The 16,280-nt window shown below is 32.1% G+C and overlaps 1 protein-coding gene across 1 annotated transcript; it reads left to right on the top strand.

Annotated features, from left to right (window-relative positions):
- The first annotated feature begins 7,792 nt into the window (after positions 1 to 7,792).
- LOC106334377 lies at positions 7,793 to 8,109 on the top strand. Its single transcript, XM_013772668.1, has one exon. It carries the CDS (start codon positions 7,801 to 7,803, stop codon positions 8,107 to 8,109), a length of 309 nt encoding a protein of 102 aa, XP_013628122.1. The 5' UTR covers positions 7,793 to 7,800.
- The last annotated feature ends 8,171 nt before the right edge of the window (positions 8,110 to 16,280 follow it).

Below are 16,280 nucleotides of genomic sequence, written 5' to 3'. Positions count from 1 at the left end.
ACACTTGCTAAAAACTGTGCAAGTTCCCTAAATACCAGTGAGAACCATAAAGGTTGAGCCCAGCGAGTAAACCCATTCCCACAGAGGCTTGGCTTTGCGCAGTTGCTACATCTCCAGAAAGTCCAGACATTTAAACAAACACCAAAAGATTCAAAACCCAAAAGAGCAAATCTCAAACTTTACAGGAAAAAGTTATATTGACAGAGAAAAAATTGACTCATTGACTAAACAAAGATTCACTTTCAATCTCTCACATATAAAGTTACACATCAAAGTATCTTTGCTACTCACTATTTGATTCGCAGAACCAAACAACGATTCACTTTTTATATCTCAAAGTTCAATAAAGAATCTACATTTTCACCTACCCATAATAAGTATAGCTTCAGGCTGTGCTCCGAGCATGGAAAAAAACAAACCACCGACTATTCAAGGGCAGGATCTCACTTTCGGCAGATAGATACATAGCTGCCGTGAACATGAGAAATCCATAAACCAAATTAAAAACACGTTACCAAGCTTCCTCTTTCTCTTCATCCGAGACCACCGTCTTGATAACAGATCCAGAGCCGAGACTTCCACAGTCAATTCCATCGGAGATGAGATCGGTAGTAGATGGACGTACGGTGACGAATCAAGCGTAAACTGATGAAGTGAAGAAGATAAAGAAGAGGATGTTAGAGATCGAAAAAGACGATGAATATGAACCCTAGATATCGAAAGGAAAATGCTCGGATACAGGAAATTCATCGGACGGGGTTTTTCTCTAGGTTGATCTTCGTAAGGTGGTGAAACGGATATTACAGTGGGCCTGAACAAAAGGACAAGAAGTATCGATAAGCCCACATGCCAAATAGCTTTTGTTCACGGAAATTGTTTGTTGAAGAATTAGGAAGCTACACGTGTCAAAAAACGCCCATCCCTCTTTGTCGACGTGGATGTCTGTGGAGGGACCAAACTCTACTTTATTTATAAAGATTTCTTCCACAGTAATCCCAAAATATTTAACTAAACCAATTTTTAATGTCTTAGTATGCATGCCTATCATCAAGAATCAATATTGACTGATATTACAGCATGTAGATCGGCGAGACGTTCCGACGATATAAATAATACCCACGTCGAAAGTAGCAGACGGCTCGGAACTTGATGCTCTGTTTTTGTTTTCGTCGTCGACAAAGATTTTCCGGGCGGTTCCGGCGCCGGAGTCTCCTTTAGGAGAATATTCGAAGTCGGGATATCTTGAGATGCAAGCTTACCTATTCCAGTAGTCTTGAAACTGGCATTGTAGAGATTACTGGGAAGCTGTGTAGTGTTGGGTTTAGGGCTTAGGGAACTTGAAACTAGTTTGATTTGGTTTGGGGATTGGTGGTTTAAATGTATCTTTAGTGGGATTTGCACATTGTTGTTAATGTGTTTATCTTTGTTGAAGCCATTGTCTCTCACTGTACTTAACAGTCTATTATTTGATTAAGGAAACACAAATTGAAGAAATCATAGGTCTTATCATGTAACATTTTGAAAATATGCCTGGTTTCTCATGTTCATCCTTCAGCTCGCATAATTATAGTTTTACGAATAATGGGCTGAAAGAAAAATGATATACATGGGCCCAACAAAAAAAAACAGTGTGCTAGCTTACTCTTATTTAGTTTTGGGCTCAATCTATCTGCAGTGTGTAAGAAACCGGAAGTTTTGTTACTGGTTTGAGACATTTGGTTCATGTTGGTCTTGTACATAATGCACGCTGGACATCGTTTTCTTTTTACCAAATGAGTGAGGCCGAAGTTGGTTTAGTCAAAGCAAATGGGAAAATGGTCGAGCTTGTAACTTGTCATTGGAACTAAAAGAATTACAACTACTAAAGATAATTTAGAAAATCAAAGTACATGTAATTTTAAATTTCTTGAAATTTTCATCTCTTACACTATTATTATAAATATTTGCGTTTACGCAACAAGCACTTTGACACAGAAAAGGAAGACGGCCAGAAACCATTTATATTTGGTCATGCCATGTTTTCAAGTGAGCCTCTGTCCACCATTCCGCATCCACTACTAACTCAAACCCACAATTGTGTTTTATATATTACAAAAGCTAAAAGATATCATAATGATAAGGATACATACAAAAACATGTGATAAATCTATCCAACGATACTTAAACTATTTAAAAGCTAATCTTAGATAATCGACCAAATCTAAAAACATTACAACCGTCCAAATTGTATAAAATGCAAGCCAAACTAATGGGTTGTTGGAATTATAAAATTTCCTAAAACTCTGAAAAAGAGCCACTCATTTTTCAATTATTAATACGTTTAGATCGTTTCGTGAGCGAATATGTGCGTATGAAACACTTAATATGCGTATATATATAGAAAATTAAAGACTTTCAGCCATTGTGGAAACTATAAGTCTATAAAATTGGGAGTGTGCTTTTGTAGAATATGGACCGATCTGACTGTCAAATTTCATCTTAACCATTGGTCCTCCATAGACCATATAGTCCATCCTATCGATTAATTACTTATTTTCCGCAATCCTTTAACAATAAAGATTCCCATTATTTATCATCGCCAATGCTTTCCTAATCTCAGCCTTCCATAACACCATATTTCCAGTGAAAAAAAAAGAAGAAGAAAAGCACCCATTCCTAATTTAGTTGTACATCAACCCGACACATAGCACTCTAGTATCTATTTGGCTAGATGTTTTTTTTTTTTTTTTTTTTGAAAAAGGGCATTATTTGGCTAGATGTTTCTTTGTTCATTTATGTTTTGTAAGGTTCTTTTATTTTTGAACTTATTTTTGTTTTTGTTTTGTAAGGTTCTTACAACGTATTGTTACGTTATTGCTGAAAGGATCAAGATTAACAATAGGAGAACTTGCTACGTATTGATCACTATATGGAAATTCAATAATATGCATATATGGAAATACATCGATCTTTCTTCAAATTGTATTCTTCTTTTTTTTGATAAAAGTTTATTTATTTCAAATTATCATAACATATTAGGTTGCTCACCCGTCTTCAGTAAATTTAGTAAACAAAAAAAAGAGTATATAGTTGAACTCTACATATCAATTATATAAATTCCTAGATCATTTGCTTTCGTCAAATTGTTATGAGTGGTGTATATACACACGACATGACAGGACAACCAATGCGGTGACAATTGGTTCGATGTTATATTATCCGAAGTATGATTAATAGAGTCGAAAAGACGTTGACAAATAACAAAATATTGATAACACTGGTGAACCACTTTTTCAGATGACTAGGGTATTTTGTAATTTCATATTTTTGGAAGCCATTCGTAATATCTATATATATATTATTAAAATAAAATTCATGATTTCTTTCGTGTGTGATATTTTAAAATGAACCATCTCCTTAAAAAACTATCAAATTTTACATAACTTAATCATCGTATCTTTTAATATTTGTATTTTTCATTTAAAATACAAATCAATGTTGCTTAAGAAAAATATTTTCAGAATCATTTTAAATTTTATTTCTGAAAATTAATTAATTTAATCTAATTATCATAAAATATAATTATAATTTCAAACTAAATTTAGTAATGTTTTATGAACGAAAACTGAAATCATGTTAAATATATTTAATTATATTTTAATGATATTAAAAAATTTAAATTGATTAATTTTCCAAAATAAATTTTATAAACATCTTAAAACATTTTGTTAGAAAGAAATATCTGTTTCTATTACAGATAAGAAAATAAAAAATCTTATCCAATTTTGTGTGCTTCAAGCAATTTTTCAAATAAGATTTTTACTACAAAATTATTTTGCATGTACAATATATTATAATTTTTTTGTTGTTGTTGTTAACAATATCTCAAAATATTTATTCTCTGTTATGTAGGTCTAATTTAATTTAACTTTCATATACATTTCAAATTTAGAAATAAAATTAAAATTATCTAAAATAGTATGGTTACATAATAATGTTCTCAAAACAAATTTTGTTATAAATACAAATTTTACAAAATATTATAGTGATAGCATTATAAGCCACATAAATATAGGCATTATAGAGTTATGTAATACATATAAATTACATTAAATTAGTGATATATTTTGTTATATAAACTAAAAAAATTTAGTATAAAAAGAAAACACTCGCACTCAAGATCTAGTGTGAGCTTAATTAAGCAATCGAAAAGGTACTTGGAAGTGGAACGTTGGCTTTTGTGGAAGTTAATAGTATAACTTACGTGACATTATTTGGCGGCTACGTTTCTCTCAACCGAAGTTCTCCATTTCCCTTGCTAATACGGTATCCTAAATATTTTAAATTTAATAAGAATTATGTAATATATTTATCAAACACCCATACACATAGTATCTAATTTCTGTTGTCACAAAAAAAACACATTGTATCTAATTTCTGATTTTCATACTTTTCATTATCTTATCTTCCAGAGATTCTTATTTAATCTTCTAAAGAAGTTTGTTTTAAAAAGTAAAATTTGTTAATTAATAATGGTAAATTGCAAACTTCAAAATTAATTACATATTATTGAATACTATTGTTTAAAACTATGAAAATAACTAATTCTAGAAAAAATGTATTTAAATCACTTTTTAATATGTTTGTGATACATAAATGTATCTTTTAGAACTTTTAGAAACAAATGGAGTATTAGCTAATTATACTAGACATCATAACCTGTTAAAGTGTTAAGTATGATTTTCCACCTGTCTTTTTTAAATGAATACCATATTTTTAGCATAACATATACAAATACATTCAGGTGATTATTGTTTGTTTGGTTTCTAGATTTTGGATTTTAGATTTTAGATTTAGATTTTTGGTTTTTGATTTAGATTTAAGTTTTTTGAAAAACATGAATGAAGATTTTAGATTTTGGTTTTCAGTTTTTGGTTTTTGATTATAAATAATGAAATAAAATATTATCAATAATAAAATATTTATTCTGGAAATAATGAAATATAATATCATTACCAAAACACACATAAACTTATTTATAAAAATAGCAAAAACAAATATATTACTTACTCGGAAAATAATAAATAATACAAAATATTACCACATAAAATGATTAATTTTATTTTTTTTTAATATTAAAAAATTTAAATATATTTTAACACTATGATACGTATATAAGTTTATGTAGTTTAAATATTAATAGCTAAAGTTAGAATATATATATATATATATATATATATATATAGTGCAATAAATATATAGTACTTATTACTTTATAACAGCTTCAGTTATATTTTCTACAATTAAAGTCTATGGTAAAATATTAGTTAAAACATTATTAAATAATAGACCTAAACAAAGCTACAAAATTTAATAAAAATAAATATATTTTTTCTATTAGATTTTAGACGTCAGATAAATTATTTTTACTCAACTAAGAAGTTAGAATAATTAATGTTTGATCCGTTTAATTTACATAGAGATTGTTTTGCTATATTAATGCATTAATTTTAACAAAAGAAAATAAGCAAAAAGAAAAAGAAAACTGACGTACATTGATGAAAAACGAAGAAAACATGGATTATGGTTTTTGCTAAGAAGTGGTAGTTATTTTCAAATTTTGGTTTTCCTACAATTTAGGAAATCTACTTTTTTTAAACTTGATTGGTAAAAAAGTAGTTTTTAGAAAAACAAAAATCAAAAACTATTTTAAAAACCACAAACAATCAATCTCTCGATATTTTCCACCAAGTGTGCTAGCTGATATAGACACAAATTTCTGCTAAAATAATAAAATAAAATAGATTCAAAACAATCAGTGATAAGGATATTGTGACTCAAAGGAATAGTTGAGAAAATAGCTAAAAAGTAAAAACCGTTTTTTAGTGAGTCTTGACGGTTGACCTGCGCCACAAGTGATCAAGTCCTTACTTAACCCAACCAACACGACACAACACATGAACCCCTAAATCCAAACGACGAAAATACTCTTACTTCTCTCACCAATATAAACAACGCGAGCTCACGTAGTGAACACAAGTGCAATCTACACTTTAAAAAAAGATTGAATTACATAACTTAAATTGTATCACAAAATTAAGTGATATTATTTTAAATCAATTATTGTTAAATGAGACAAATATATATATATATATATATTATAATATCAATTATAATAACTGACTGAATTTTGACCCGGGCGCGCGGGTGTATTTGTTTTTTTAAATACGATGTTATTTGTTTTTATGTCACTATTTAGGATTGAACAAAAAACTCGAATGATAAGAATCGAACCGATCCCTATTCAAATAAGTAGTGCCAAATCCGAACCGAAATTGATTAAATATCCGGATTATTCCAAATTTTGGTATTTGAAGAACTGAAACCTAATCCGATCCGAACTGAAGTATTTTGGGTATCCAGAATAGATTTATATATATTTATATATTAATTATTTTTAGATTTAATACATATAAAAATATCCAGAATATATATGATACTTTTAAGTTCATTTAAATAGTTGCAAATATATAAAAATAATCAAACGTAAACATCTAAAATAGTTAAAATATACTCAAAACTCCAAAATACTTAAATAATTATTAATTCTCTATCCAAATATTTAAACCAAACCAATTTAACTTGGTTATCCAAATCCGAACCAAATCCTTAAAGATCTGAACCGAACACGAAATCCCAAACATACCCGAAAACGAACACGAACGTCCACCCCTAATCACTATTATATATCCTATATGTGTCATCATATGTAACAAAATATGTGCTATCATATAATTAATCAAATTTTATACGTGCCATCAAATAAGTTTTCTTATAATTAATAATATTTTATATGTACAATCATATAAATAATTACATATATTATATTTTTAAATTTCAATGTGAAATATTAAAACCATAATTTAAGTTGGTGTTTGAAATTGGGCTTTGTATTGTATTTTTCTTATATATATTGAAATCATTTTTATAATTGTTATTGAAAAATATGTTAGTAAAAATCAAAATTTTGAATATATGTATATTTTTGAATGAATTTTTGATATAAATCAATTTTAAATTATTATTTTGATTTGAATATGTATATCAAGTAACATAAACCCATTACTTTTTAATATAATGTAATTGACTTCTAATTTTTTTAATAGCATAAGTCCATTAATATTCTTTTCTTAGTTACTAATATCCATGTTTCCAAACAACACTATTTTTTTAACTGCTATCTATGTTGCCAAACAAAAGCTTAAAGTACTTATACTTTAATAAGATAGATCTATGTTGCCAAAACAAAAGCTTAAAGTACTTATACTTTCTACTTTAATAATATAGATTGCTTTTTTTTCCTAACTTAGTGTTATCTATGTTTCCAAACAACACTATTTTTTTTAACTGATATCTATGTTGGCAAACAAAAGCTTAAAGTACTTCTACTTTAATAAGATAGACGTTATTATCAATTAATTTGGCATCACTTCAATAAAAAATGATATAATTTTCTTAATTTAGATCACTTTACAAAAATGATGCTATTTTATAAATTTATATCAATTTAAAAACTCATGTATTTTTTTTTTGTTAGCATCACTTATTAAAGTGATACATAATTTGCATCAATAAAAAATGATGCTAACAAAAAATTATAAATTATGTATTTATATGTATTTTAAACATCATTTTAAAAATGATGCTATTTTGTTTTAACTTGCATCAGTTAAAAGCTAATTTAGACCAATAAAAAAAAATTCATCCCAAATAGAAACTAATTTTACAAATAGCAAACGTGCTGTGTTTTAATTTAAAGGCATGAGAGATTCAAGAACATCATCTTCAGAGATGACCGCTTGGTGTTCTGCTGTTGTGTTGTTGTCTTTAATACTTTTGTTATCAGTTCGTGAGAACAACGCTTCCGGTTCACCTAGAGGGTCTCAATTCTCAGAGAAAACTTGCGAAGATATTTATGTCGTGGGAGAAGGAGAAACGCTTCACACCATCGACGATAAATGCGGCGACCCTTTTATAGCTGAGAGAAACCCGCATATCCATGACCCGGATGACGTCTTCCCGGGTCTTGTTATCAGGATCGCACCCTTTTACTTCCCCAGGAAAGTGTAACATATATAAAAAAGTTAGTTGTCTCTTTTAATTTTGTATTGAACATACTTTCCACAGTATGTGTTTGTATATACTAAATGAATTCCAAAACAAATACAGAGATTTTTAAGGAAACAGAGCAAAAACAGAGTACACCGTGAATTTAATTATTCATGTTTTGAAGACTTATATGACCACTAGGGAAAGTTTTAGGTGTAAATAATTTGTCATAGTTTCCGGGCTTTGGATTGAAAAATTCAATTTTAAAAGTAGCTGATCAATGCAGTAACAAAACGCCAAATTTGTAAAAGGTCAACGACTTTGTTAAAGGGATTATGTTATCATGAAATCTGAACTTTAACCTCGGCTTAGTTATTTGTATTCAAAAGAATAGTATTAGGTTTGGACACATTTATCCGAAATAAATAACCGAACAGAACCGAAATTAAATTATTTAAATTATCCAAATTTTTATCCGAAAACTTGAAATAAATAAATTTTAATATATGATAACTCATTTTTTTTTTACTTTTAACATGAATTAACCGAAAAATTGAAACTGAACCAGTATCAAACTGGATCAGAAATTATCTTGAATATTAACCAGTTTCCAGCTTTGTTATCCGAACCGAACTAAAAACCAAAATAACTGGATCAAAGCTAAAACCAAAAAAAAAACTAAAAACAGAAATCAACCGAACCGAATCGAATACGTACATGAAATGCCCATGCCTAAATAGTATACTGATTATTTGTTGAACCAACTGTGCTATGCACTCGAAATTATTTGATGAATTTAGACTTATAAAACCTTGGACGAAAATGAATTTAATTGATATATACATTTTCTTTAACCGTGTAATGCTAATACGTTAACTGGCCAAAAACATATGAGAAGCATAACATTTTGGTAGAAGCCCATGGTCTCGTTTAATCTTCGTTTGTAATTTATCAAACTAACAAGAAGAATGCGACTTTCGGTAAATGAAAACGGTGTCAACCTTCATATATATCTTTCAAAGCTCCATGGTTTTTTTTTCTAAAATAAAATAGTAAGAGACCTGAAAAGTTTCTTGATAAATATTTTGACAATTAAAAATACTATCCACTAAAAACAACAGTATTTATAAAAATTAAAGTATATGGAAGAATCATTCTTTCTCTTCATTTCCCCTTATTTTTAATTGTTTTCTTTATTTTAATACACTAGAGATCTTTCAAAAAATTTCCATTTGGCATATCTTTAATGGTTAAAGTTGACATAAACTTCTCAAAAATATAAAATAATAATGTTTTGTTAATGTAAATATTTTTATTTTTAAACAATCCTTGAATGATTAACAAAGTGACAAGTGTACATTGCTTTAAAAAAAAGTTCATAATCGTTCTCTTAAATTTCAACTAATTTATTTACTTAAATGATGAAAATCATCAGAAAATGTAAGATACCTATTAATGTGAGTGTTCTAAGAGCACCTACATCCATGAAAATGCTAGTGTGAGGTTCTTATTAATAAAGTATTAATATTTTTAATTTAAATTAGTTATGTATTTAAATTTAAACTTTAAAAGAATAATTGATCATTGACCGATAAACACGTGGAGTTCATTGTTTCTCATGCGGTTCTTGCAGATTTCTTTAATTTTTCTTTTCTTTTCTATTTTTATTTTATTTTTATTTATTTTTTGTTTCAGAGAACTCCATCTAAAAATCTTCTATGGAAGCATTTTAAGAACAATCTTATCAGTTGAAAACCCATGTGGCTTTTGAGGTTTTGGTGGGGTTTATAAAACTAGAAACTAAGAACATGTATTTAACTCTTTCTCATCTTTCTGATTTCATTTCTTTTGTTTAATCTTAAGAACTTCTATGATAACTCCTCACTGGAGCTATTCCAAAAATCCTAAGAAAAGTTTTCCAAGCTCTTTTCTAGTTTTTGTTTAGTCAAACGGCTATTCTATTACTCAAGGTTGAGGTGGTCTGGAAAACCAGACCGGAACAGAACAATGTAGTACATATCTCTATGAAAGGATCGCGCTACCTTAGCTAATGAATCAGACGATACATTTTCAAAACGAGGGATAAAAACAATTGAGAACTCTGAGAATCTATTTTTCAGCTTTGAAAACTCATTTAACTCCTTAAAAAAGTTAGGCCATGCTCCTGGTTCTTGAATCATCGAGACTATGTCCTTACAATCGGTGCCAAAAACTTGAGACGTCGATAGTTGCCGCATGCACTCCATCGCCCATAATAACACCTCAAGCTCTGAGTGAATGGGTAAGATTCTACTTAGTTGGTTCTTGGCTCCCAATAGCTGAATTACTCCTCATGCAGTCATCCATTTCCACCATACTCACAAAAGAGTGCGTCATGTGTCCAAGATCCATCCACCATGCATCTCTCAGAGATTGGTATTTGTTCAGGATGTGGTGGTGGCATCGGTTCCTCGTCTTTTCAGTTTGCTTCAAACCACACATGGCATTCTGACTCTGCATGTCAGACAGTTTCCAATGGGTCCTTATCTATTCCTCTAAGAAGTTTATCGTTTCGTGCTTTCCAAATGTACCATATGATCCAAGGATATGGATCTTTATCCAGCTCAAGATCTTCAATATCATTTTTTCGCCAAAATAGATAGTCCATGTTTGTATAGTGACTAGCGTTAGGGAACACTAGAGGCGGGGTTGGCGTAGCTGCATGTGCGCATGTCTGTAGAGTTGAGGGACATTCAAAGATGGCATGGTTTATAATTTCGTCCTCTGCACCACATCTTGGACAATAATTATCGCATCGCATATGACGATGTTTTAAGTTACTTGTCACTGCTAATTGTCCAGAGATCAATTTCCAAATATGGTATTTGATTTTTGGTGGAGCTTGTATCTTCCAAGCAAAAGCTTGAAGTTTTGTGATAGTAGGTTCTACCTGGATTTCCAAGTTATCCTTGTTCAGCAAGTTCCTGGCTACTCAGTATCCTGACTTCACAGTATGCCTCCCATTCTTTGTATAACTCCAACAATATTCATCTCGATGATACCTTTGACTTATGACCAAAGATTGAATCAAAGGGATATCATTCGGATTGACATAATTTTCCAGCATCAAAGGATTCCATCTTTTCGGGGTTCCTGTTATTAGTTCTCTCACTGGGAACATTGGGTGTAATACTGGTGCAATAGGCCTTGCCGGTCTAGCAGGTATTGTCGGTATCCAAAGGTCTTCCCAAACTCTAATCACATTTCAAAAGTGTATCTTTTGTCTGATCCCTAGGGATATTAATGGCTTAGCCGCCATTATACTTGTCCACCCGTTGTCAGTCTTGTTCAGTCGCAAAGGCCAACTGCATCTGTAGTATTTTTCCCTCAGGACTCTAGCTACCAGTAAATCCGTATATTGTACTAAACGCCATAACTGTTTGCCTTGTAATGCAAGATTGAATTCATGGATCATCCTGAATCTAATCCCTCCTTCATCTCTTGATTTACACAGTTTATCCCATTTAACCCAATGGATACCCGTTTAGGAGGGTTGGAGCTCTACCAAAACTATGCAATGGCACTAGCTATATTCTCGCATGTCTCTAGTGGCAGTAACAGATTCGACATTACATAGGTAGGTAGAGCCAACAAGATTGATTTTATCAAGACTTCATTTCCTCCCTTTGTTATCCATCTGCTAGTCCAGCCATTATCTCTATTTTGCAGTCAATCTTTTAGGAACACAAACAACTTCCTCTTTGAGCCACTGATGCACTCCGGTATCCCAAGATATGTTCCCATTCCCCCATAATTTGTAATTTCAGTTGAGGTTTTGACTGCCTCCTTCACCTGTCCGGGAATCTTCTTACCAAAGAGTAAAGATGATTTCTTCAAAGTTAATGCATTGTCCAGAAGCTTTCCCATAAGTCTTAAGAACTTTCACTACTTCATCGCATTCACGGGGCTCCACCTTGCAGAAGAACATGCTATCATAAGAAAAGAGAAGGTGCGATACCAGGGGGCTAGTGCGTGAGACGCGCATTCCCGTTATCTTACATTATTTCTATGCATGATTAAGAAGGCTAACGAGCGCTTCCGTGCATAAGATAAAGATGAAAGGAGACAAAGGATCACCTTGACGTAGTCCCCTCTTTGGGATGATATTCCCTCTTGGTTGGCCATTGAACAAAACATGATACTTCACTGATGTTACACATCGCATTATCCATCCAATCCATAACTATGAGAAACCCATTTTCTTGATGACTGCACTGATAAAATCCCATTCTAGCCTATCGTAGGCTTTACTCATGTTCGTCTTTATCACCATTCTCCTATTTCTTCCACCGGGATCTGTACGAAGAGCATGGAACATCTCATGTGCTATTAGTACATTATCTGATATTTATCTTCCAGCAACAAAGTCTGACTGGGTTTCCGATATCCGATCTGACAAGATTTTCTTTAATCTCTGGCATAAGACCTTTGATATTATTTTGTAACTAACATTGTAAAGACTGATGGGTCGAAACTGTGATATCTCATTTGGTTTCTCTTTCTTAGGAATAAGACATATATTTGCATCATTGAAGCTATTGGCCATTTTTCCATCAAAGAGAAATTCATTAACCATATGGATTAAGTCTACTTTCACAATATCCCATAATTTTTGATAGAATATGGCTGTAAGGCCATCGGGTCTTGGTGCCTTCTCCGAGTGCATTGAAAATTGGGCCATCATAACTTCCCATTCTGAAACAGGAGACATAAGATCTGCATTCAGCTGGTCAGAAATAGTTGTCGTGACATTGGCTAAGGCCTCCCCAACTAGCTCCAGATTGGATGTCGCAAACAGATCCCTAAACTAACTAGTGGCAATGGCCACCAACTTTTCCACATCCTCCACTAGATTCCCAGCGGAATCTAGGGGACCCGTAATTTTATTTCTGGCTCTTCTCTGTTTGGTAATAGCATGAAAAAATGTTGTATTTAAATCTCCTTCGCTTAGAAAAAAACTCTACTCTTTTGCTTCCAGAATCGTTCTTCAATCTTAAGAGCCTCCGTAAGTTCCTTTAGAGCTGCACTTATCTCCTATGTTCTGGCATCATCATCTGAGTATAGAGCATCCACTTTGGACTTTAGATCTTTCACTAATTTTGCCGCATTTAGGTCTTTTTCTTTTTCTTTTCCACTGTCCTAGTGCTTTCATGCAACTGGATATATGATCCATTATGTTGGTGTTAGGAGATAGATCAGAGGAGTTCTATCCATCAATAATGACTTATTTTATTTCTTCGTTATCCAGCCACTGTTTCTTAAATTTAAAATTGTTCTTTGTCCTCGTTGGCTTGGATAGGATATCTGCTAGTACATGATGATGGTCTGAACCCCACATGCGCATGTATTGTACTTTAGAGTGTAGAAATTTTCATGTCAATCTTCATTGCCTAGCGCAAGACCTAGTCGACAGCGTACACATCCGCTGGGTCAGTTTCCAGCCCATGACAAATGGTTCCCTGTATATGAAAACTCAAGCATACAACAATCCGAAATCATTTGTTTAAAGGCCAGGAATGATGTATCATATTAGGGGTGGGCACTTTACCCGATATCCGAAGCCGCACCCGAATCCAATCCGATAAACCCGAACCGAAATCCGAACCGAAGTAGCAAAATATCCGAACGGGTATTAAATTAGGAGAGATTGGATATCCGAACCCGAACGTGTAATATCTGAATCCGAATGGATATCTGAAGATAACCGAACATATGTATAATTAACCATATATTTCTAGTTTACATCTCTCATTCTATATAAAATATTTATGTTGATACTACACATACTTTAAGTTCATATGATATACATAAAATTACGAAGAAAATGATTTGCTACTCACTTAAAATGCATGTCAAACTTTTTATTTCAAGAATTAACAAAAAGTTACATCCAAAGTTTAAAAACAATAACCAAATTAATGTATTTTTTAGTTTCAAAATGTTATATCCAAATCTATTAACCATTCAATCTATTAAAAAAAAAAATAGTTAAGTGAAAGTTATATTTTTAAATACAAGAAATATGAGAAATGAAAATTTTTAAAAAAATTTCAAAATCTAAATATCCGAACCCGATCCAAAATAACCGAACCCGAACTAAAAATACCCGGACCCCACCCGAAGTACAGAAATACCCGAACGGGTTCTATACCTCTATACCAAAATATCCGAAAATCCGAAATACCCGATCCGAACCCGAACGCCCACCCCTATATCATATCGTCATTTTCCATCTTCTTTCTCATGGTGTCCTATTATTTCATTAAAATCACCAATCATAAACCACAAACTATCTCTAGTTGTGGCAAAGCGCATAAGACGTTCCCAAACTTGATCTTTTTTTTTCTAAAACAGGGACTCCATAAACGAATGTCATATAGACACTTATTCTATTAATGATTGCTTTTACATCAATCATTTGATTGTTCGAAAACAAAATCTTGAAATTCATCCATAAAAAAACAAAGTTAAACCACGCCTTTGGTCAGGTGGCTCAACGGTAAACAATTTATTAAAACCTAGATCGGTCTGAATGTCTTGCAACAGCGGCTTCTTATTTTTCGTCTCAGAAAGGAACAAGATTCATGTACCAATTAGAGATGGCCAAGCTCTATACCAATTTGTCCACGTTGGCCAAGCTTTTTTCTAGATTGACTATAGGTATGGCTTTATTACGTTATTAACGATATATTCTAGGTGGAAAGCAAATATACTCTCACTTCAGCTATCTCTATACCAATTAGGTGATTTTTTTTCTTTTATTTTTTACACTTTTCATTGTTTAAAAAAGAAACAAAGAGTATGATAGTATGTACTTTTCTTTCTTGGTTTGTGAGAAAAAATGTTGCCTTGGATTTGTTTTTTTTTCTTTTATTTATTTATTCTTACTGTTTTCCATTCATTTATTTATTTATTTTACTTTCAGTTACTTTATATTTACCGATCACACTTCATGTCTAACTGAAATTTCACCATGATTTATGAAAATTTATAAATATTAAAATAATGTAAAAACGTGAAAGAGTGTCGTATAAAGTTCAACTTGGAAGAACCTCTTTAGAAATCTGAAAGTTGAGTTGGATGACAAAAAAATAAATTTCAATTATAATATTTTATAATATTACATTATTATTATTTGTGGGCTTAGATATTAATTCCGGTTGAGAACTTCACCACTCGTGTTTGCTTTTAGGCTATTAAATAGTCAAAATATATTTGCATTAAATACGAATTGAATGTTATAAATCAATCGGTGAATGTTTCTAACCGATCCGGTCTATAACCGACCCGGTCCATACATTTAAAGAAAGACGACCCAACCCTAGAGAGAGATGCGGCCGCGAGATTTGGAGAGGAGAGAGAGGCGGCTACAACTTGCATATTTCCTAATTCGTTTATGTTTATGATTTGTAATATTTCCTATTATTGTATTTTCATTTATCTCTCTTGTAACCCTTATATAAAGGGAACACTTATTCATTAATAATATACATATACTTACAGTTCTAAATCTTTAAGTTTATAACACGTTATCAACACGATAGCCTCTAACACTCTGAGCCTAAAACCAAATTGCTAAAACCCTAAAACCCTAAATGAAAAGGAATCTGACTCGGAACTTCGAAGATGCCGTTTTCCCAAACCGTGAGGACCCAGGAAACGATCAAGATATCAAATCGAAGCCCTGGCCGAGACGAATCAGTCAGTGCAAACCGCTTGCCGATCTGACCACCGACACGTCCTCACGTACAGATACAGTGCGCGCCGATCTGCTTTGGAACCCTAATCCAAACCCGACGATACCGACGAACCCTAATCCGTTCGCGACTCCGTTCCAGCTCGTGTCCACCTGATCAGATCCAGCCCCAAGGCGTTCCTGATCCTAGACGAACTCAGCTCCATCCTACATCAAGGACAGCTCGCGATCCGATAGAAGCAGCTCGCGTCTCCAACCTCAATCCATTCGCGTTTCAGGCCAGCTCGCGTCCCAGCCAGCTCACGTCCCGATCATGTCTAAGCTCGAGGTTCATTCTTGGTGGTCCGGTTTCTACAAACAACTAAACTAAAGGTATTTCGAATTCTAAGAACATAATGAATCGAATTTGGTTGATTGTAAAGAATGAAACCCTAAAATATAATCTCTAAGATGAAAG

This window comes from Brassica oleracea, chromosome C3, assembly GCF_000695525.1.
Source record: "Brassica oleracea var. oleracea cultivar TO1000 chromosome C3, BOL, whole genome shotgun sequence".
NCBI classification, from domain to species: domain Eukaryota; kingdom Viridiplantae; phylum Streptophyta; class Magnoliopsida; order Brassicales; family Brassicaceae; genus Brassica; species Brassica oleracea.
The sequence above is the reverse complement of the archived record's forward strand: the minus strand, read 5'-3'. Positions and strand labels throughout refer to the sequence as shown.